At 43.9% G+C, this 23,820-nt stretch overlaps 1 protein-coding gene across 6 annotated transcripts in view; it reads right to left on the reverse strand.

The window, feature by feature from the left end:
• UNKL (unk like zinc finger) overlaps positions 1-23,820 on the reverse strand; it is a 150,001-nt gene that overhangs the window by 49,044 nt on the left and 77,137 nt on the right. For 3 of the 6 annotated variants that reach the window (XM_074964896.1, XM_074964894.1, XM_074964897.1), the window contains 2 exons: positions 13,169-13,357; positions 8,668-8,730 (listed from right to left, as the gene is read on the reverse strand). The exons of 1 other annotated variant lie outside the window; for it this stretch is intronic. In XM_074964896.1, the coding sequence (XP_074820997.1) occupies positions 8,668-8,730; positions 13,169-13,357 (252 nt within the window). Of the gene's footprint in view, positions 1-8,667; positions 8,731-13,168; positions 13,358-23,016; positions 23,362-23,820 lie in introns of those variants that run through there. 2 more of the 6 variants (XM_074964899.1, XM_074964895.1) reach the window with 2 other exon arrangements.

The following is a 23,820-nucleotide window of genomic DNA, read 5'->3' on the forward strand; positions in this document are numbered from 1 at the left end:
GATAGCTGCTTTCAACTACCTGAAAGGGGGTTCCAAAGAGGATGGCTCTAGACTGTTCTCAATGGTAGCAGATGACAGAACGAGGAGTAATGGTCTCAAGTTGCAATGGGGGAGGTTTAGATTGGATATTAGGAAAAACTTTTTCACTAAGAGGGTGGTGAAACACTGGAATGCGTTACCTAGGGAGGTGGTAGAATCTCCTTCCTTAGAGGTTTTTAAGGTCAGGCTTGACAAAGCCCTGGCTGGGATGATTTAACTGGGAATTGGTCCTGCTTCGAGCAGGGGGTTGGACTAGATGACCTTCTGGGGTCCCTTCCAACCCTGATATTCTATGATTCTATGAGCAATTCCAGGCTGGGACCTTGCAGGGAGGAGAACTAGTGAGACTTCCTGTTGTACCAGGTTGCAAACAGGTCTATCTGGAGACACCCCACTGCTGGAAAACATCCCTCACAATTTCCAGGCAAAGGGATCACTTGGGGTGACAGAAGAAAGACCTTCTGAGGTTATCTGCCAGCTCATTCTGTACCCCCTGCAGGTGAGAAGCCTTGAGGTGAACTGAGTGGGCTATGCAGAAGTCCCACAGCTGAACTGCCTCTTAGAGGGTGGGAAGAGCGAGCCCCTCTCTGCCTGTTGAGATAGAATATGTCTGCAGTGTTGTCCATAAGAACCAACATGCTCTTGCCTGTAATGGGAAGCAGGAACACCTGACAGGCCAGGTGAACTGCCCTGAGCTCTCTGACATTGCTGTGTAGTAAGAGCTCTTCTGGAGACCAAAGACCTTGAATTCTGAGGGTCCCGGGTGAGCTCCCCAGCCTAGTGCTGATGCGTCTGAGCCAGGATATTGATGGTTGGGACCATGAAAAGGGGACACTCGCACAAATAGTAAGCGAATCTAGCCACCAGTTGAGGGAGGTGTGGACCAGGGAAGATACTGTAAGAACCGAGACCAGACGGTGGCAGTTTGGTGAGTACATCAAGGCCAGATGTGCCTGGAGGGGTCTGAGATGCAGTCTTGTGTGCTGCACTATGTACATACCTGAGGCCATGTGACCCAAAAGTCTCTGACCATTTCAGGCTTTTGTAATCAGGTTGGGAGGTCCTTGAGGTGTACTATCAGGGGCATGATTGTTTGAAACGGACCTTCTGGGAGGAAGGCTCTGACCTAGGGTGACCAGCTAGCAACTGTGAAAAAAAGGGATGTGGGTGAGGGGTAATAGGAGCCTATATAAGAAAAAGTCCCAAAAAATGGGACTGTCCCTATAAAAACAGGACATCTGGTTACCCTACTCTGGACTGCAGAGTCCAGTACCACTCCAATAAACTCTATCCTTTGTCCAGAGTGAGGGTAGACCTCTGTACATGTATTAGCAGGCCTAGGACCTTGAATGTTGACTGGATGATGTGGATGCTGGACTCCACCCGAGCCCTGGACTGACTTGTGACTAGCCAGTTAACCAGAAACAGGTAGACTTGTACCCCCAGTCTCCTCGGGAAGGCAGTCACTACCGCCATGGTTTTGTAAACACCTGCAAAGTCGCCAAGCCAAATGGGAGTACTGCAAATTGGTAGTGCGTGTGGTTCACAATGAACCTGAGAAACCTTTTGTGGCCTTGGCAGATCGATATATGAAAGTAGGCGTCTCCTAAATCGAGGGTGGCATCCCAGTTCCTGGGATACAGGGCGAAAATAATGGAAGCCTGGGAGACTTGCAGAATTTTAATTTCTTGAGGTAGTTGTTGAGCTGGCGCAGGTCTAGAATAGGTCTGAGCCCACCCTTGGCTTTCAGGTTTAGGAAATAACGGGAGTATAACCCCTTCCCCCTTACATTCTGTGGAACCTCTTCCATGGATCCCACCCGAAGGAAAGATTGAACCTCCTGGGCTAGAAATTGCTCGTCAGAGGGGTCTCTGAAGAGAGACGGGGAGACAGGGTGGGAAGGAGGGATAGAAATTAATGGAAGGAGGGATAGAAATGAACTGAAGGGTATATCTAACTTCCACTGTGTTCAGCGCGCAACGATCTGGGGTGATACGGACCACACACTGATGAAGTGGGACAGGTGGTCCACAAATAAAAGGGAAACAGAATCCAGAAACATGGGAACTGGTACAACATCCTTGAGCATCCATCAAAAGGTCTGCTTGGAGCCTTCTGGGTGTCTGCGTGAGGCAGACATATGTAGATGGGGATGGTCTATGCCAAAAGCCCCTGCTTCTTTTCCTCTGCGGGTCTTGATGGGCTGGCAGGGCAGAGTACCAGGAGAACTGCTGAGGTCTGCAGTGCTTCCTTGAAGTCACCTGTCTGGTGACCAAGGAGGTGCGGTTCCCACTGGTGCTGGAGAACAAGGAACCCTGCATTGGGGCCAGCATGGTTGGTTTCCCCTTACACAATACCACTGTGCCCAGTTCCAAACAGTAACTGGGGGCCAAATGCTTCCTCCTGCACGTTGACACTGATACCACCAACTCCTGTGTGCTGGTGACACCGGTACTGACAGCAGTAACAGGTCCCTGGCAAACGCTGGTACCATGCTGTCCCTCAGGTGCCGATAGTCCATTCAGTACTGAACTCAACAGTACCTGCATAAGGGCCAGAATCAATGGTGCTGACTGCTGCGATATCAAGGCAGAGGAGTGGCTTGGGTTGGGTTGGGTTGCACTCTGCTCTGCTCCCCATGCCTGGCCCTCTTTGGTGTCGGGAAATGTCCCCTCTCAGCTGGCTGCTTCTTGTGCCTCTTCCTCAGCAAGGGGCATGGCAAATGGTGCCAGACTCCTGCACAGCAGGTGGAGCACTCCTCACTGACACCAAGGTGCTTGCAGCCAAGTCCAACCAGCTCAGCTTGGAGGAAGGTCTCAGTGCTGCCTCCATAAGCAGACACTTTAACCTGGCCTCCCAGTCCCACTTTGTAAGGGTTTTGAAGTCCCTGCAAATCTGGCAGCGGCCCTGGATATGAGCCACACCCAACCACTTCAGGCAGCTAGACTGCGCATCGCTGAAGGGCATAGTCTTGTTGCAGGAGGCACAGGGCTTGAAGCCTGATGACCGAAGCATGGGGTACACAAGAAACTCCGCTAACAAAGATATACAAACTATAGTAACTGACTAGAACTAATTAACTATTTACAACTACTAACCAAAAACAATATAAAAAAAAACAAAGACCACTGAGAAAGCTTGCCATAGGAGAACACTTCCAGCAACATTCACAGGTGGTAAGAAAGAACTGAGGGGACATGGGGTCAGCTGGGCCCTTTATACTGTCACTATGATACTGCAGCACCAGAAGGTGCCTGAGACATCCCAATGGGTACCACTGAGGGAAAAATGTCCAGTAACTGTGCTGGGTGCACGCACACACCTACAGTGGAATGCACATGTGCAATCACTCGAAGGAGAATTAAGAGTTCCAAGACATATGGTTGCCTCCTCGGCCCCTCTACCACACTCTGAAGCTGGGGACCCTTGCAGGTTTCCCCCAATCACAAACACACATGAAGATAGGGGATTCCTCGCTCTCCTCCTACCCCACCCTGGTACACACACACACACACACACACACATATATATTACTCCTGAGAGCATTCTGCGCCAAAAATTAAAAATTTTGTGCCAAAAAAATAAAATTTTTGCACACAGTATTTTAAAATTCTGCAAAATTCTGCAACTTTTATTTGTCAAATAAATGTGGAGGAACCAGCATGGCATTGGGGAGCACAGGCCACTGGCTGCACAGAGGTGGGATATCACTCTGCAGCTCCCCTCGGGACATGGACTCAGCAGTGAGGCTGCACCCAGCCCTGACACAGCACAAGGACCGGGCCTGCCCCAGAAACACCCCAGTGCCTTGCCTCTCCATGCCAGGTGCACCAGGTGTGGGCAAGCAGGCTCAGCCTGGCAGGATCCAAGTATGGAGGGGCTTAGTGTGGGGGGGGATCCAGGTGTGGGTTGAGAGGGTTCTGTGTGGGGCCACCTGGCTGCAGGCAGCTCAGTGGGGGATCCAGGTGCGGAGGGGATCTGGATGCACAGGGGCTTCTTGGGGTTTTCTGGATGCAACAGTAATGGGATGCTGCAGCGGGGTCCAGGTGAAGGTGGCTGGGGCTCAGTGAGGGGGGAGGTGTCTGGGTATGGGGGGGGGGACAGAGCTCAGCGGGGGGGGGGTCGTGTGGGATGACAGAGCTCGGCAAGGGGGTCTGGGTGTGAGGGGCTCAGTGGGGGATCCAGATGCTGGGGGAGGGGAGCTCAGTGGGGTGGTGATCCAGGAGCAGCTGGTTGGGGCTCGGTGGGGTGGGGATCCAGGTGCAAGTGGCTCATCAGGGTGGCCCCAGTGTAGGGGTAGTGGGGCTCCTCAGGAGGGTTCTGGGTGCATGGGGGAGTGAGGCTTGGCAGGAGGGTCTGGATATGAGGGGGTCTGGATGCACAGTGGTTGGGGAGCAGCTCCCCGTAGTGATCCCTCCCCTTGCAACTGAGAAGCGATGGGTGCAGGAAAAGGCGAGGGGTTGTGTTTGCAGAGCTTCCTGCAGCTGGGGGAGAAATCTGGGGTGGTCTGACCCAGCCCCGGATGCCGTGCAAGGGAAGAGGAAGTCCTGTCCTCCTCAGCCCAGCCAGGACTAGCAGCTGAGCCTGGCGCACAGTAGGAGCAACCAGCCTGGTCTTCCCCAGTCCCGCCCCTGCCCTACAGTGATTTAACTCTCTGCCAGCTGCCATGGGTACCCAAAACATACTGCTGGGAAAGGGTGCATGACTGCTCTTGCGGCTTCCCTTTGCTTCCCCATCAGAAAGTCATTTTTCTGCAGGGAAGCAAAGAAATCTATGGGGACAAATTCTGTGCATGCGCAGAATTCCCCGAGGAGTAACTTAAGTACACATGCACATGGCTGCTCATCCATCACTCCAAGACACACACATACATGGCAGGGTGGCTCCTCATTTCTCCTTTCCTCATCTTCTCTGACACACACAGATGGGGAGCTCACTGTCCCCTGCAGACACACATCTGCAGTTGTGCATTTTCTTGTTTTCTTCCCCCTCTACAAGGCTAACCCTAATCATAACTTCAATTCCCCAACCCTAGGAAATACCGAACAGAACAGAAAACAGATCAAAAAGTAAAATCCAAGAGATTGAGATTGAGGGCATGAGATCATTTTTTTCATTTGCAGCAGATTCTTATTTATGCAATAGTATTTCATACATTCTGTTGCATTTACAAAGAGGTTAAATAATTTTTAAAAAATTTACAGGAAAGAATGTTAAGAATGAGCTAAGTATTGCTATTTCTACATATATTTGTGGCAAATGGCCAATGCTATTGTGGTGGGTCCCGTGTTTTTTTTTGGTGTGGTGCGTCAGGGTGTCGCCCCGCCCCTATTCTTGGGCTCTGCTAGTGCCCTGGAGGGGGAGAGACGGGAAGCAGGGAAGGGACCCAGGTTGGGGTCCAGATCCGTCCCCTACTCCTGTTCCAGCCCCTTCAGCTTCACAGGCTTCTTACTCCTGGGGCAGGGTTTCTCTCTGTCTTCTGTACTGGGGAGTCCCTCTTCCATGCCTGGGCAAGGTCTCCCTTCCCCTGGTACTCTGATTCTCTGGTCAACACCACTACGCCTCCAAACTACAGGTCAGCTCTCCTTCCTCTCTCTTGTTTGACTGAAGCAGGGGTTTTTATTAGGTCTCGGGTAGGGCCTTAATTGGCTCCAGGTGCTCTAATTAGCCTGCAGTAACCTCTCCTTAATCCACAGGGAATAAGGCTCTGATGATCCTGGGGCTTATATACCTCCCATCAATCACTCTCCTGTTGACCTCTGGCCCTACTGTATCACATATTGTATAATTGTGTTTATAGCTATTGTACATTGCAAACATCAATCAAGATAAAATATTAAAATTGGTGCCAACCATGTAAAGATGTCCAATGAGGAAAACTGTAATTGAGCCATGATCAGAGTTAACCTAACTGCCAAGCATTCTAAACTATAGATGTGTAGAAAATATGACTATAACACACTTGAAAGCCACCTCACACACACAGGAGGATATTTCAAACACACTGCTCAGCTGAATTCAGGGTCTCCAACAACTATATACTTTCATCCACAATTGACTCTTCTGCCCCCCTTTCTGACCCGCAGCCTTAGCTCACTCTTCCAAACTGGTTTCTCCATTCCCACACTGCTGGATATCTCTGGAGAAAATCTGGAGACAATGCAGGTTTGTTCCTCTCCTCAATCAGCACATATTCCTTGCCAAGAAAATTTACTTCTTCCTCCCTGGTGAAGTCCTCACTCTTACAATCATAGGCACTTCTCCACTTTGGACCCTTTCCTCACAGCCCCTTCCTCACATTCCCCCCATTGCTGCCTAGGGTCTCACACATTAATGCATAGAGAAAACTAGAACGGTCTTGCCTTAGTTTCCTACCATGTGTCTTCCTTTTCCCCTTCAGCTCTGTCTGAGTTTGAAGTGTTACCCTCTTCTAGTCTCCAGCTCAATCTCCTTTCTTGTTGCCAACCCATCCTGTCTCCTTATCTCTCCCTAATCCTCCCATTCACTCTCTTGCACGTTCCCAACTACATTAAGCAAACTTTGTTCCCTCCAGCCTCCAGCTTTGACCCCACCTGCCTCTCCAACTATCAACCTCATTGTCTTCTCTTTCTCTCCAATCTCCTTGAGTGCATTGTCTTCTCTTAAAGCTTAAACATCTGTCCACTCTCGTCTTGATCCCATACAATGTGGCTCCCTCTCCCCCTCATTTAAACACTTTTGCCAAGGGAACCAGGTGCAGTCCGCAAAGCTTCTTTTCTGTTCTCATCCTTCTTGACCTTTACATGGCCATTGACATAACTAATGACTCCCTTCTCCTGCCTTGGCTTTAGACTACGTACCTTTCTGATACTTCTACCACTTCATGACCCCTCCTTCAATGTATGTTTAAGTGGCCCCTCCTTCTCTCAGCTGCTGTTCTCCAGACATTTGTCCTTATTTTCTTCTGTTCTTAGAACCCTGTGACAAAATTCCTCTTCTACCTTGGTGGGTCCTGTGCTTATTGGCAGATTTGCTCATCTCAGAGATTCACAACAGCCCTCAGTTTGGCCACTTTTGCTGGTGGCTCAAACCTGCCGATCACTCAGCTAACCTCATCACTGCCCAGCATGGGGAAAGGGAGGAGAACAATCCCCACAGTCTCTGCTGACCCACCTAGTGGGTTGGGGAATAGGACAGGGACCTTCCCCTCTGGTGGGACCCACAGTCCAGGTCACCTCCTCTTGTATCAAATAGAGAGTTGAAGGGGATGGGGGGAACCCAGGCCCTCCCTCTACTCCGGGTTCCAGCCCAGGGCCCTGTGGATTGCAGCTGTCTACAGTGTCTCCTGTAACAACTGTGTGACAGCTACAACTCCCTGGGCTACTTCCCCATGGCCTTCTCCCAACTCCTTCTTTATCCTCACCACAGGACCTTCCTCCTGATGTCTGTTAACACTTGTACTCTTCAGTACACCTTCTCACTCTCAGCTTCTTGCACATCCCTTGCTCCCAGCTCTTCACACGCACCTCACTAACTGAAGTGAGGTCCTTTTTAAAACCAGGTGCCCTGATTAGCCTGCCTGTCCTAACTGATTCTGGGAGCTTCTTAATTGGTGCCAGGAGTCCTAATTAGCCAGCCTTAATTGGTTCCAGCAACTTCCTGATTGTTCTGGAACAGCCCATTAGCTTACTCAGGGAAAAGGGACCTGCTTAATATGAGGCTAATATATCTACCTTTATCACTCTCCTGTAGCCATCTGGCCTGACCCTGTCACAGACCCTTATCAATTTTTCCACCTGAGCTCTCCCCTTGATATGGTCTCACATCTCCACCTGGATGCCCCCACTGCTAGCAGAAATTCAGATTTTTCAGAAGTAACCACCTCTTCTTCCCTTCTAAATCCTCCCTCCACACTCTCCTATCTCCATGACTGTCGATGACTCCATCAGTCTTCTAGTTCCACAGGTGTGAAAGTTGGCTGAATTTTCAACTCTCATATAGATGTAGTACAATCTCTAATTCCAACTGGTTTTAGCTCCACAATAACTCCAAAATCTGCCCTCTCCCCCTTATCACCAAGGCTCTTGTCCAGATCCTGTCTTTGTGCCAAGACTACTTATCCATTCCAAAATTCAATTCATCCAAAACTCTGTTGTGAAAATCCTCTTCCTTATACAAGCAATGACCACATAACCCTCTAAAAATCCCTTCACTGGCTCTAGATCATAACCCAAAACAAATCATGGGTTTTCTCCTTACTACCTCCAAGGTCCTCAATAACCTAGTTGCCTCTCCCTATTTATCTGCCCTTCTCTCCTTTTGATCCCACAACAACTTCTGTGTTCAGCCCAAACTTCTCATTCATTCCATGTCTCCCGCTCTCAAATCCCACTTCCCCAAGAAGTCTCATAAAATTACACAGTCCCATCAGTTTAAAAGACAAAACAACCAAACCAAAACCTGTGTAACCTTCCAGACACATATTCTTGATCACATTGCTTCAGTTTTCCTCCTCCTCCTCCAACACTCCCCACAGTGTCCTCCATCTATTGTGCTCTTTTTAGACTGTACTAATTCCAGACACGTTTGGTGCTAGGTAAGTAATTAACAAAAAGGGACATATATATAATGCTCTTTCACTGACCATACCTGCTTATTGTCTTGTTCACTTATTTTCTGATAATTGTCGGCTGGCAGGCTTTTCTGTTTCACCTGGAAAAAAGAAAAACCTCAGTCAAATATCAGCTTAATGAATGGATATTAATATAAATACTTAGTGCAGGGCCAGCAGCAGCTATGTCCTACTATCTGGAACAATCTGATCACAACTCTGCCATTTCAATCCTATAGAGAGAGTTAAGCCCTAGCTGTCTTGGATATGGTCCCTGCCTTAGTTGTTCCTAACACTGGAAGAGAGCATGTGAAATTTCATCTGTCAAACAGATTCTGCCACCTGCTTTCTGGCTTCCAGCTTGACTGTATACCACAGGAAGCAAAAACAACATCAAAGAAATTCCATAGCCACACAGAAGTCCACGTTGTCACGGGCTTCTTCCAGAGGAGTTAAGCAGGCCAGCAGCAGGTGTTAAGGAACTGGAGACTTGGGCAGGCTGAGGCTAGAGGGATAGAATGCTGTGGGGACGAAGGGCAAAAGGATTCAAGTCAGTGGAAGAGTGGGGAGGAATTAAACAGGCAAGGTCAAAGTTGTAGATTCCAAGGCCAGAAGGAACCAATGTGGTCATCTAGTATGACCTCCTGTGTAACACAGGCCATAATTTCCCCAAAATAATTCCTAGAGCATCACTTTTAGAAAAACATCCAATATTGAATTAAAAATGGTCAGTGATGGAGAATCCAGAACAATCCTTGGTAAACTGTTCCAGAATTTAATTACTCTCAGATTTAACAATGTATACCTTACTTCCTGTCTGAATTTGTATAGCTTCAACTTCCAGTCATTAAATTGTGTTATAACTTTCTCTGCTAGTTTGAAGAGACTATTGTTAAATATTTGCAGCCTAGGTAGATATTTACAGATTGTAATCAAGTCGCCCCTTAACCTTCTCTTTGTTAAGCTAAATAGATTGAACTCTGAGTCTATCACCGTAAAATATGTTTTCTAATCCTTTATCATTCTCATGGCTTTCTCTGAATCTTCTCTAATTTATAGCATCCTTCTTGAATTGTGAGCACCAAAATGGGACACTGTACTCCAGCAGTGGTCTCACCAGTGCCAAATACAGAGGTAAAATAACCTCACTATTCCTACTCGAGATTCCCCTGTTTATGCATCCCAGGATTGCATTAGCTCCTTTGGCCACAGTGTCATATTTCAGAGTAACAGCCGTGTTAGTCTGTATTCGCAAAAAGAAAAGGAGTACTTGTGGCACCTTAGAGACTAACCAATTTATTTGAGCATAAGCTTTCGTGAGCTACAGCTCACTTCATCAGATGCATACTGTGGAAAGTGTAGAAGATCTTTTATACACACAAAGCATGAAAAAATACCTCCCCCCACCCCACTCTCCTGCTGGCAATAGCTTATCTAAAGTGATCACTCTCCTTACAATGTGTATGATAATCAAGTTGGGCCATTTCCAGCACAAATCAAGGTTTTCTCACCCCCCCCCACACCCCCCACACAAACGCACTCTCCTGCTGGTAATAGCTTATCTAAAGTGACCACTCTCCTTACAATGTGTATGATAATCAAGGTGGGCCATTTCCAGCACAAATCCAGGGTTTAACAATAACGTTGGGGGGGGGGGTTAGGAAAAAACAAGGGGAGTTAACAAGCCTAAGTTTATTGTATCCAATTTGCAAATGAATTCCAATTCAACAGTTTCTCGCTGGAGTCTGGATTTGAAGTTTTTTGTTGAAGAATTGCAACTTTCATGTCTGTAATCGCGTGACCAGAGAGACTGAAGTGTTCTCCGACTGGTTTATGAATGTTATAATTCTTGACATCTGATTTGTGTCCATTTATTCTTTTACGTAGAGACTGTCCAGTTTGCCCAATGTACATGGCAGAGGGGCATTGCTGGCACATGATGGCATCTATCACATTGGTGGATGTGCAGGTGAACGAGCCTCTGATAGTGTGGCTGATGTTATTAGGCCCTGTGATGGTGTCCCCTGAATAGATATGTGGGCACAGTTGGCAACGGGCTTTGTTGCAAGGATAGGTTCCTGGGTTAGTGGTTCTGTTGTGTGGTATGTGGTTGCTGGTATTTGCTTCAGGTTGGGGGGCTGTCTGTAGGCAAGGACTGGCCTGTCTCCCAGGATTTGAGAGAGTGTTGGGTCATCCTTCAGGATAGGTTGTAGATCCTTAATAATGCGTTGGAGGGGTTTTAGTTGGGGGCTGAAGGTGACGGCTAGTCGCGTTCTGTTATTTTCTTTGTTAGGCCTGTCCTGTAGTAGGTGACTTCTGGCAACTCTTCTGGCTCTATCAATCTGTCATATTTAGAGCTCACATTCAGCTGATTATCCATCAATACCCCCATATCTTTTTCACAGTCACCGCTTCCCAGGACAGAGTTCCCCATTCTGTAAATTCTAATGTATTGAAAGTGATAGAAAGGCAAAGCAGAGCAATGGAGAATAGAGATAGATGGCTGATGTAGGAGATGAGGTGGTGATCAGAAGGAACTCAGAAATCTACGGAACTGATGGAGCATTGTTTAGTAAACACAAAGTTGAGCAAGTGGCTTTTTTGGTGAATGACAGAGCTGATCTAGAGTTGAAGGTCAAGAGGTGGTGAGGGAAAGGAGAAGGAATGCTAACCCTGTTTGTTATTTCAAAGTAACAAAGACTATGCAGAAACCCATGGTAGACATCATATATCTGAACAAGCTTAACATATAATCAAATGGGTTTCGTTGCTGGAGAGTGGGTTTCTTATGTGTATTTGATAAATGACAGCTATACAGCTAGATAACCTTCTATCAACAATGATATTTCCTTTGTTATGAGTTTTTCCACTGTTAACATGTTCCATTCCTGACAATGTTTCATGTAAGAAACAAAGCATCTTTTTCCTAAGTAAAACTTCATTTGTTTTAAATAAGTTGGCCAGCCGGATACTTACATTGCAAATCACTTAGATCAAGGTTGTGCACTGAGCAACAATGTGTACTTTGATGGTAGAATGTGTTGGTAGGAGGCAGTACTCAACAGCCCTGGGGCTCACTTCCAGTTTACATCTTATGTTCCTAAAAAAGCTCATGCTTCAGGGTTTCAGCCAACCACCTGGAGAGTTAGGAAGGGATTTCTGCTCCCCTTCTTCCCCTCACATTTTTTAAAAAATCTCCTTCAGCTGAAGCATCAGGCTATTGTTGAAGACGGGACATCAGACAGGGAGGCCTGGGGCTCTGAGGCAACACCAAACATTCTCTCACCCAGGTGCTTAGCTGGCTAGCTCTTGCTCTCATCTCAGGTTATAAGTGATCACTGTATGTGGGGTTGGGAAGGAATTTCCCCTCATGTCAAACTGGCAGTGACTATGGGTTTTTTTCGCCTTCCTCTAGAGCCTGTGGGTACAGATCACTTGCCGGAATTATCTAGGTATCTCTCAATCTTTTCCCTACCATTATGGGAGCCTCAAGCACTGGTGCACCTCAGTCCCTCCTATTCTCTGCCTGTGGCACATAATTATTTAGTCTCCTGGGGGCTATAATAGTTTGATATAATTTTGATTGTTGGGTTTAGCGTCTGGGTGGTGTTGGTGGAGGTCAGACTGGATGATCTGGTGATCCCTTCTGGCTTTGAACTCTATGACTATGTATAGTAGAAAGAAAAGGAGTACTTGAAGCACCTTAGAAACTAACAAATTTATTTGAGCATAAGCTTTCGTGAGCTACAGCTCACTGGAGCTTATGCTCAAATAAATTTGTTAGTTTCTAAGGTGCCACAAGTACTCCTTTTCTTTTTACGAATACAGACTAACACGGCTGCTACTCTGAAACCTATGTATAGTAGAGCAGATCTAATTTCTACTGAAGTCAATGAGTGTCTTTCCATTGATTTTAATAGAAGCAGGATCAAGCCTCCAATGAGTAATATTTTGTAGCAAAAAGTGAGTCCTTGATAGGTTGGTAGGAAGTTCTCAATTAAGTAAAAACCCAAAACTGAATGCTTTAAAGCCTATAAGGCAACTTGTGCATTAATCTAATGGTGTAACAAATCAGATACTACATTGAGCGAACGATAAACATCTACATAAAACATGTGCTTTAACTGCATCTAACACATTTGCGTGTTAACTTTTTAACCAACTGAGGACTTCATAAATGGAAAAATTCCAAAAATTCTAAAATCTAGAATAAATTAAAAAAACCAAAAACAACTTAAACTGAATATATCTGAAGAATATATTTAGGTCTGTTTTAAAGATAAAATGGGTTTGGAAAATATTTCCGCTCTTACATTTGGAACTGTACTCTTTAAACATTTTAACGCTTTTACAAGACAAGCTGCTAAGTTCTAAAGCATGTGTTAGCAAAAATGCCATCTCAAAGTGCCGGGGGGGTGGGTGGGCTGTTAAGAAATCAAAATGCATTTTAAAGAGTTGAGGGAAATACAAGAAAGGTTTTCTGCAGACTCTAATTTTATCTATCTCAAGATTTTATTTGTATTTCTAGTATTTACATACCTGATCCTCTCGTTCAAAACCTGGTGCTTTTGGGTAGCTAGAATTTGGTGAAGAAACACCTGATGTGCTACACTCGGAACACAAAGCACCATTTGCTAATGATCTTTGCCTACAAAGGGGTCCAATAGGCGATAATGAGCTACAGCTACCAGAGCTTGACATTACTGTTGGACTTGAGGCACAGGAAATCTGTAGGAGAGAGAAAATAGGATCTGTCCAATATGCTCTACTCTAACTCCATTTTTAAATGGTTACTTAAATAACCATATACCTACTTATACAAATACATACACACATGCATATGCGTGTTTAAATGGCAAAACCTATGTTAATGCAACATTATTTTTCAAAGTTGGAAAATTCACAGTAATGGTTCCAAAGGCAAACATTCACACTATGCACAATTAACCTTGGAACTCATTGCCACAGAATGGTGTGATGGCTAAAGTACAACTGAGGTGAATAAAGAACTAGACAAGTTCATGGAGGCTAGGTCCATCAATGGCTATCAACCAAGATGGTCAGGAATACAATCCCATGTTTGGGGTGATGCTAAACCTCTGACTGCCAGAAGCCAGGAGGAGAAGATAGGATTGGAACTCTCCAAAATTGTCCTGTTTTGCGTACTACCCCCAAGTCTGACCCAATATGGCAGTTCTTACGTTCCTATAGACCAGGGGTGGGCAAACTTTTTGGTCTGAGAGCCATATCTGGGTATGGAAATTGCATGATAGGCCATGAATGCTCAGGAAATTAACAATTCAGAGATATGCAAAGGGGGGCTCTATAAGGGATGTTACTGAAGTAGGGGCAGGGGTACTCATGGGGTGAGTTGCGGGGGGCGGTGCTCTACAGGGGCAGTACCGGGGACTCCTAGGGGCCCTGCCGGCAGTGATACCAAGGGGGCCGTACCAGGTCCCCTAGCTGGGACAAGTGAGGTCCCTGGGCAGTTTCGAGAGTCTGGAGGGTGGTATTCTGCGATGCTGCTGGGCTTGATTATTGGCTAGTTTGGGCAGAGGCTGATGCGAGGAGGCTAGCACTTCGGGGATTGGGCTCAGTGCCACGTAGGGGCAGGGTTCCAATCCCGGAAACAGCGGGCTAAAGTCTGGGTAAGCGGTGCTGGTCATGCCTGCGCAGTGTGGCTCTGCGTGCAGGAAGATGGTGCTTAAGGAGTTGTGAGTCAGGGACTGGGGAGCACCAGGCAGGCGGAGCGGGGCAAGCCCCTGATTCTGCTCCCCAGCGGGAGCTCGAGGGCCGGATTAAAAGGTCTGATGGGCCAGATGTAGCCTGTAGGCCGTAGGCTGCCCACCCCTGATATAGACCAAAGCCTCTACTGGTGAAAATCAAAAGACTCAATTAAAATCAATGATCTAGCTAAAGATCTGGCCCTACGATTCTGCCTTTTTCGGTGAAAAATTCAGCCCAGACATTTCTCTATCTGGAAAATGAACAGATGAGACTATGAACCAATTTCAGCCCTGTCGTATGCAGATACAACTCCCACTGAAGTCAATGTTACAACTACTATCATAACCCTAACTGTATTTCTTTAAACAGTAATTCAAAACTCATATAGTAGGAGCAAACTCAATCCTACTGAGACTCCACTGACTTCAACGGAATTGTGTTTGCTTACATTAGGGTTGAATTTGGTCCTATGTGGTTCTTTGAATATGTATAGAAAAACAGTCTCAGAGGGAAAATTGCACTCAGTGCATATTTGTTTCCAAAAAAAAAAAAAAAAAAAAAGGACATTATCGTCTTGCAATATACAGATATCTACTCCTTCACGACTATTTTCCCATCTACTTTTTTTTTTTTTTTTAAACAAGCGACACATAGTAAACATTCCTTGTTGAGGAAGACGTATGCCAAGTCTGAATTCTTAAAATGACATTGCTTGAAGTAGCTCACTGCAAAAAAAGGATATGTAATTTGTCAAATTAATCAATGCCTATTTTCAATACTCAGGAAAGTTGGAAAACAACCTCATGAAATTTAAATAAACTATCACAAAAATTTTACTATTAGCATAAGAACAAGTACAAGACATTTAATTCCTAATGGTAATTTTTCTAGAAAGTTAAAAACTCCTTAAAACAAGGGTTTCAAATGGAAGTGTACCCTCAACCATAACTGTAGCAATGCTTTATTTTTACTCTTACCAAAACACATGGACTCTTAAGAAACTGACTATTCAGTCAACAACATTACTTTTATAATAAAGTAAAGGCAAAAAAGTAGCGTGAATGCAATTCTATTTTATTTTGGCTAATTGACATTACTTTTTATACACGTGCACTAACAAATTAGCATGATGGTTTAGGTAAAACACCCTACACACTGGAGCAGGGACACTCTCCTCCTTTTTAATATTTTTAAAAGATTAAGATAAATATTTAATAAAGTCTATGCAAGTGATGCAAGACATGAAAGTGATCATGGTAAAGTTATCCAGACATGAAAGATGCGTTGGTTTTATGTACTATTTAATAACTATTCTTGTGTATAGCTCCCTTATAAACAACAAATCATGCCAAACATACATGACAGCTTTTTGTGGGATATATTTACAAAAGCTAGTGGAGGAAAATAAAAATGGTAGATGTAGCTTTTGATAGAGTATCTTATTTGAAAAATTAATTAAAATTGAGGGATAAAAAATTTTAATGTGGACTGAAAACTGGCTGAAGAATTGCAAACAAATGGTAAAAATAAACAGTGATATATCACAACCTGAGGGGCAGCAGTCTACCAGGCATTGGGAGAACTGCCGTAAGCACCAGCCTTATTTGACATCTTCAGTAAGGACCAGAAAGATGATGAATAAAGAGCATGTTAATGAAATCTACTGCAAGTGCTAACTTGAGAGGGAGCTGCGAACACAAGGGAAGATGAAAATGATACCAAGGGATATAGTGATGTAAAAAAACATGGGAAGACTCCATGTACAGACCGTCACCTTTCTGTGTCAGAGAAGGTGAGGGAATGCTATATGTGGCGCTGCCCTGTTCCCCCACCCACATCTGACCCTGCAGAGAATCTCCACAGGGTCTAGGAATCCATGCACAGAGTAAGAATAGGGGGTAAGGATGACCCCACCTCAGCCTTGTCATTAACCTGCTCAAAAGCTAATGTAGCTTTGCGTCTGCAATAATTTTTTTGCTTCCCCTCTGCCCCTTCCCAGCTGTGAGTCCACCTTTTCACTGAAATTTTAGAGCACACACCAGCAAAGGAAGCTCTGGCAACTCAGCTCCATGATATCTCTAATGCCCATGTACCTAAGGGGGAACTAGGAAGCCACAGAGCTACAAGAGGAGTCTGCATAAATGGATCTGGCCTCCTGTAATCCCCTGCAAACCAAGTATTTTGAGGGAAAACCTCATTAGTCCCAATGTGTTTGTTTGTTTAACTTCTTTGTAAAGCACCACGTGAACATATGGTGCTATATAAATTCTGAACAACCACAACCACCATCATCAATCACCACAGGCAAAATCATGAAATCCTTATTCAAGATTTATTCAGGCAAAACTCCTATTGAAATCAATAAGTAAGGCTGTCATGATCTGGCTATGATGTTAATGTTACAGCATCCAACCATTATTCCTTCAGATGCCACTTCTTGTAACTCCAAAAAGTTTCTTTTCTGAGGCTGCCCTTGTACAAAGACAGTATTGTTTACATTTGTTATATCCTTGAGCTTTAACATGTTAACATTTTTGTATAACAGTAAGTGAGAAATTGGAAAAATTAAGGATGACTGTCTCAGGAAAAGAAGTGGGCTGTTCTCAAGTAGTTCTGTAGTTTATAAATGTGTGGTACAGTATTCAGTCCAACCTTAAAAGACTGTAAAAACAACTGAGGGTAACTTGATCATAATTTAGGCTTTGTGTTTGTCACGGAGATCACAGAAGTCATGGATTTTATGACTTTCCATGATTTTTGCAGAGGCCCGTGGGGCTGGCCCAGGAGCCTCCTGAGCAGCTCGGGCAGCCTCTGGGCCAGTCGCACCCTCTGCTGCTGGGGCAGTCTTGGGCCCCCCCCATGGCAAGAGTTTGGGTGAGGGGGGCTCAGGGCTGGGGATTGGGGTGCAGGGCGGTGCTTACCTGGGGGGGCTCCCCGGAAGGCTGACAGGAACTTCCCTCCCTCAGCTCCTAGCTCCAACTGCCGCCTCCGCAGTTACCAGCCAATGGGAGCTGCAGAACCAGGGCTTGGGGCAGAGTGGAGACAGCACATAGAGCTAGGAGCTGGAGGTTGCCGCTTCCCAGGAGCCGGGGTGCGCCCCCCGTCTGAGCACCCGAGGCGCACCCACGAGCTGCCTCCCCCCCCCCAAGTTTTAGTCAGGGGTATATAGTAAAAGTCATGGACAGGTCACAAGCTGTGAATTTTTGTTTACTGCCCGTGTCCTGTCCATGACTTTTACTAAAAATACCTGTGACTAAAACAGCCTTAATTATAATCTCAGAAGTACCTATATACAGGGGGGAAAATTCTGATAGAGGGCTGTTTTATCAAGCAGACAAAGGTATAACAAGAGACAATGGCTGGAAGCTGAAGCTAGACAAATTCAGGTCGCCAATAAAGCACCCGTTTTTAAACTGAGGTTAATTAAGCATTGACCAATTTACCTAGGATGTCATGGATTCTCCCTAACTTGAATTCTTTAAATCAAGGCTGGATGTCTTTCTAAAAGATATGCTGTAGTTCAACCAGAAGTTAAGGGATTAATGTGGGAATTACTGGATGAAATTCTATGGCTGTGTTACACAGATCAGATTGGATCATCATAATGCTTCCTCCCTTATGAATGGTGGCACAAACACACCTACACCTATAAATATTCAGAGCATAATACTTTGGTGTATGGCTCTGCTCTGAAAAGTGACCACTTAAAAATCCTATCTTTTTACTGAACCGATGTGCTCCCTGGGTGTAGTGAGCATTATACCTGATGATTTTAATGTTTACTATTTTTTACTCCTGCAGAGTCAACACAAAGAAGAGGAGGAGATGGATTCTCTTCTCTCTTGTGTATTATGAGCAGAATTGTTAATTAACTTCTTATTGTAGGTACAAAAACTACCCACAATTACACCTTGTATTCAAAAAGAAGGGTGCACAGTCATAAAGTGGGAGCAGAATCCAGCTTTCACAATCTCTATTATTAATAACTATACATGAGCCAGAAAGAAATCCACATGAGTTTCAGACCCAGACTGAGTGGGAGAATAGGAAGTGAGAAAATTCATCTTTTTTACTTGTAAACTGAGCAAAATAGATATGAAGCATAACTGAGATAAACACAGAACACTTAGAGGCTTTTTTCTTTAACAAAAAGTCACTTTTCTGAGGAGAACTTCATTTTAAATCACTAAGTAAAGTGGTGTGCTGCCCATGGCCAACGGATCTGAAAAATGTTCAAAACTTTGTAATTGCAAAATCAAAATTCCTTCAAACAGGATCAAAGCACACAAATATAGATTTAAGGCCAGAATGGACCTTTGGGGTCATCTAGGCTGACCTCCTACATAATACATGCCACAGAACTCCTCTGAATTAATTTGTGCTTCAAGTTCAATAGCTATGATTAAACTAGAGCATATCTTCTAGAAAAACACACCCAATCTTGATTTAAAAAAATTCCAGTGATAAAGATTCTACCACACCCTTGTTAAATTCTTCCAATAATTAATTACCCTCTTCGTTAAAAATGTATGCCTTATTTCTAGCCTGAATTTGTCTAGCTTTAACTCTCAATCACTGGATCTTGTCATATCTTTGTCTGGAAGCCTGAAAGGCCCATTATCAAATTTCTGTTCCCCGTGTACATACTTACAGACTGATCAAAATATCCCATAATCTTTTATTTGATAAATGAAATAGATTGAGCTCTTGGAGTCTTTCACTGTAAGTCATGTTTTTCAAAAAACATTAATAATTCTCATGACTCTTTTCTGAACTGTCTCCAATTTATCAACATCCTTCTTGAACTGTGGACACCAGAACAGGACACAGTATTCCAGCAGCAGAATGTACACAGGCACAAAAACTGCACCTGCAGAGGTTTTCCAGACAAGTATCTAGGCATGTAGGAATAAGCATGAATTGTGTGTTGGCTTATCTTCTTCCCTATCCTTCCTCACAACAGAGCAGGAGAGTGATGAGTAAGTGGAAATGGTGGATCTGCAGCTAACCCCACCTCCATCCACCAGGCCTGCCGAAGGGGGCAATTGCCAAGGGGCCTGGGTGATTTATAAGGGCCAGAGATGGGTTGCGGGGCTCCCAGGAGCATGTGATCGCTCCGAGCCCCGTGCTTTGGGGGGCCCAGTGGGCCGGCACGAATGGCCAGCATGGTTGGTCCCAGAAATGACGGATTCATCACTTCCACCCCAGGCCCTACACCCCCCCAGGAATGGCCCTGGCGCCCGGAATTGCTGTCGGTGGACCTGCCATTCACAAACTCACGAGATAGGGCAGTTGAGCCAGTATGAGGGTGTCATATACCAACAAATAATTATTAATTCCCTATCCCTACCCCCTGGCCTCAAAGCAAGGAGAAACCAGGACAAATATTGTGACTTAGTGGTGTTTCACTGAGTCACAATGCCTCCTGAGACTAACTCTTGGGATGGTACTGTCTGCATACCACATCTTCCTCAGGACTGCTCCTAAAGTCACAATCCACACCTATACACACACAAAAAATCACTTCATCATTGGCATAAAGCAACTTCTGGGTGGGTCCACAGCAGTTAGGTGGATGCCTACCGAACAGTACTTCCAGAAGGGGTGGGAGTTAGAGCAAAGGAAGGAATTTTGGCTAAACCTGGCATCAACCTCTACTCTTATGAGAAATGCCATTGGATTTGTAATACTTATTACACAAAACCTTAATTCATAAATTGTGGTTCAAAAGAACCAAATACAATAAATTAAATGTAACTAAATTTGTTACCCATGTGGGGGCAGTGGTCTCTATTTGATAAACTACATTGATAATGCATCGCTGGCTGCCTCAGATGAACTCTGCTCACTTTGTCGTGACTTAACATTTCAAATTTCTGAGCAGCTTCAAACAAATGCCTGTAACTCAGAAACAAAATGACCTTTCAACTTCCTTTCCTCCATATTAAAAAAAAAAAGGCAAAAAGCAAAATTAAATTAGCTCAAGGCCTAGGGCAGTAATTCACACCTGGACTAGTAACACCTTTAAGGGCAGGTGACCCTGACCCTAAGAGTTAGAAACAGGTACTTTATACCACCGCAGAGGAACTGAATCTTTATTCGCAAAAAGAAAAGGAGTACTTGTGGCACCTTAGAGACTAACCAATTTATTTGAGCATAAGCTTTCGTGAGCTACAGCTCACTTCATCGGATGCATGTAGCTCACGAAAGCTTATGTTCAAATAAATTGGTTAGTCTCTAAGGTGCCACAAGTACTCCTTTTCTTTTTGCGAATACAGACTAACACAGCTGTTACTCTGAAACCTGAATCTTTGTTATTGATGGTGTAATGAACTTGCCTCTAGCACTGATACATTATGGTGAATCTTAAAACCACACACAGAAAAAGAATTTTAGCAACATCTAAAATTATTTATTCATTCAAATCTCTCTTTCACCATCTTTACATCATATTAAGGGAGCCTGGATTTACAGATGGGATACAAACATTTTTTACCAATATAAAAGATGCAAGACTAAGGCCTTGTTTACAGAAACATTAGTTTGAGGCAAGCTGGGGTTTGAATTTACCCTGCACTAGCCTGCCACGGACTAACTGTTCATGTGTACCCTGCTGACGTGCATTAACAGTTCATTTATGAACTCTAACCTAGTCGCATTTGGTCCAATAAAAGATATTAACTAACCCATCTTGTGTCTGTAATATACTGGGAACGACATGCCTCTAAACAACGCTGCACAGTATATGAAGACAGCTAAGTTTATCCTTTTAAAAATATCTGGGAATTTTTCAGTATTTGTTTTGGTGGTGAACTTTAAAAGAAAGCAATATAAGTAATAAAAAACTGATTTTAAACTCACGTATTAAATTTTCATGTGTACTATGAGTTAGTTGATGTCTAATATTCTTTACAGGATTCTTTGTTCAGAAAGGCTCTACTTCACTGAGATTATCATATTCAGACAATATCACTTTATAGGTAAATTTGGAGAAGCCACATATTACACGGACTGGATCTGGCGGCAATACCAGCATTTGGAGGGCAAATTGGCCGAGATCAGTGAGATTTTCATGATGTGATCTACAATAATCAATTTTGCATAATCCATTGTTAGATCTTACATATTTGACAATTTTGCTCTGAGGATTTCTTCTTCCTGTGATGTAACAGAACAGGCCAATCACATTTTCTGGTAATGCTGAAATGGTTGGCTTTCAGGCAGAGTCAAGCACTTGGCACTGTGAGAATGAATCTTCAACCTCAAGAAACTTTGGATTCGTGGACTTTTATTTTGTAATTTTGTATTTTTATTTTGTACACTCATCATACCTTCTTTATATCTTGTTTAAATTAAGGGAGAAGAGAGGCAAAAATGTGATTTTTCAAACAGTGCTGATATCTACCTGGATTTTAATATCTATTTTTAAAATGCCACAAAAATTGGGAATATTTCAGTAAAACTGATTTTGCCGAATTATTTAACCTGTTTATGCTTTAACTATTTTTTATTTTCTTAGTCACTAAATTATATTGCCTAAAATCTACCAATAATTATTGCTGCTCTGTATTAATTAAAGACTCTGTGTACCATCTATAGTGAATCAAGCTGACTTGTATATTAATTGCTTGTTATTCCTCTTAATTTTATCTATTTGTTTATCCTTAGATTATGAGCTCCTCAGACCAAGGACCCTCTTAAGTGGCTGGAAAGCGCCTTGCACGTAGTGGGCACTACTGCAAACAAATACAAATTTTAAAAATGCAACCTTTAATTTTCATAAATGCTTAATAATAAAAAAGTTGCAAAACAAAATCTATTCTAACCCTGTGTTCAATCATCACTTTCTGAGGAAGTTTCCTTTGGGGCTAAAACTTTTCATGCTCAAAAGGTGAAAACTGTATGAAAATCAATCTGTTTTTGAGTTATCTGAGACAGAATAAAAATACAATCCTGCCCCCCGTTATCTTGATATATTACTTGAGTTAAAATAACTAAAGCAGCTAATTTTTTTAAAGTTCAAACTTGGCCTGAGGCTTCTTCTTAGAGCAGCAGTTCTTTGCTAAATTTAAACATGTTTCAAGTTTTAAACTGGACATACAGTGTCACTCTGACAACCGGCCAACAGTTCCTCAGTACTATAAAAAAATTAGGTAGAGCAGAGTTTCTGACTATTACGTATGGCTGCCGGAACTTAGACATTACTTGCCAATGTCATTGCCCTAGTGAGAAGTCAGGAGTGTTCCTCCACAACTGATTCACAGCTGGAAAGACAAATTGGACAGGAAAGACCAAAGACAACGCTCTCCATGACCAAGAGCTCCAAATTAGAGCTAAAACCCAGATCTGAACACCTCCACCATTCTCAGGTTCAGTCCTTCACAACACAGCTCATTTATATGGTTGTTTGGGGCACATCACCTTTAAGGCTACATAAACTTGAGCTAAAACTGCCCGAAGTTATTCATATTTGAAAACTGCTTGCTCAATCAAGTTTCCCTTGCTCTGGGGTTCACAATCCACAGTGAACTTCAGCCTCCAGACTGGGATGGGGATGGGGATTGGATCTGGGATGGGGATTGGAAGGATGACAGAACCTATAGGGGTAAAGTGCTCCTGCCATATTAAATGTAAAGGAAAAAGTTCAGGACAAAACCCACCAAGATCTGCTGCCTTTTTTCTGTGTTTTCGTCTGTAACCCGAACAATTCTTAAAATCTTCCCTGGTGTGGTGGCAGGACAGCATTCTGAGGTGCAGAGCCCAAGCATATGGGAAATTTTTCAAGACATGGCTGAGGAGCGGGCCCCCAGACTGTGCCCTAGGACAGGTGAATATGTCTCCAAGAAGCATGCACCAGTGTGATGCTTTTGTTTTTCTGCTCTCTTATCTATATTTCTCTTTACAAAAAAAATCTAGGAAGTGAAATAAAAAAAAAAACTGTGTGAAATGCAACGAGGGTGAAAATTTAAACATCAGAGTCAAAAAAATGTAAGTACAGTAGTTCTCATAGCAACCTTAACTCATCCACATTGCACAAATACAGTATTTTTGATTACTCGTTGGGCCAGTGGTGTCAAACTCAGAGGAGAGGGCTGAATTTTGTTTAATTTTAGTCTGTTGACCAGAGTACAGTCATGATTATACTCACCAGAGTGCAGAATGCTGATGTCAGTAGAATGCTTGTACAGAAGAAAAAGGGGGGAATATGCCCCGCATGTTGTAATAAAATGTTTCGTTATGATTTGTTCAGCGCCTTATTGTTGTATTCATCACTAATTCAGAAAACATGCTCCATGGCCCTTTTCTTCTTTAAAGTACTTTACAAATGCTAGTTAATCCTCAAAAAACCCTGCATGATAGGTCAGTTTTACTCAAATTTTATACATAGGGAAACAAAGGCAAAAAGATTGAATTACTTGTCCACGGCCAGAGAGGGAAACAGTTCCCAGATTAGAAAACAAGGG

The sequence above is a fragment of the Natator depressus genome, chromosome 10, assembly GCF_965152275.1.
Source record: "Natator depressus isolate rNatDep1 chromosome 10, rNatDep2.hap1, whole genome shotgun sequence".
NCBI classification, from domain to species: domain Eukaryota; kingdom Metazoa; phylum Chordata; order Testudines; family Cheloniidae; genus Natator; species Natator depressus.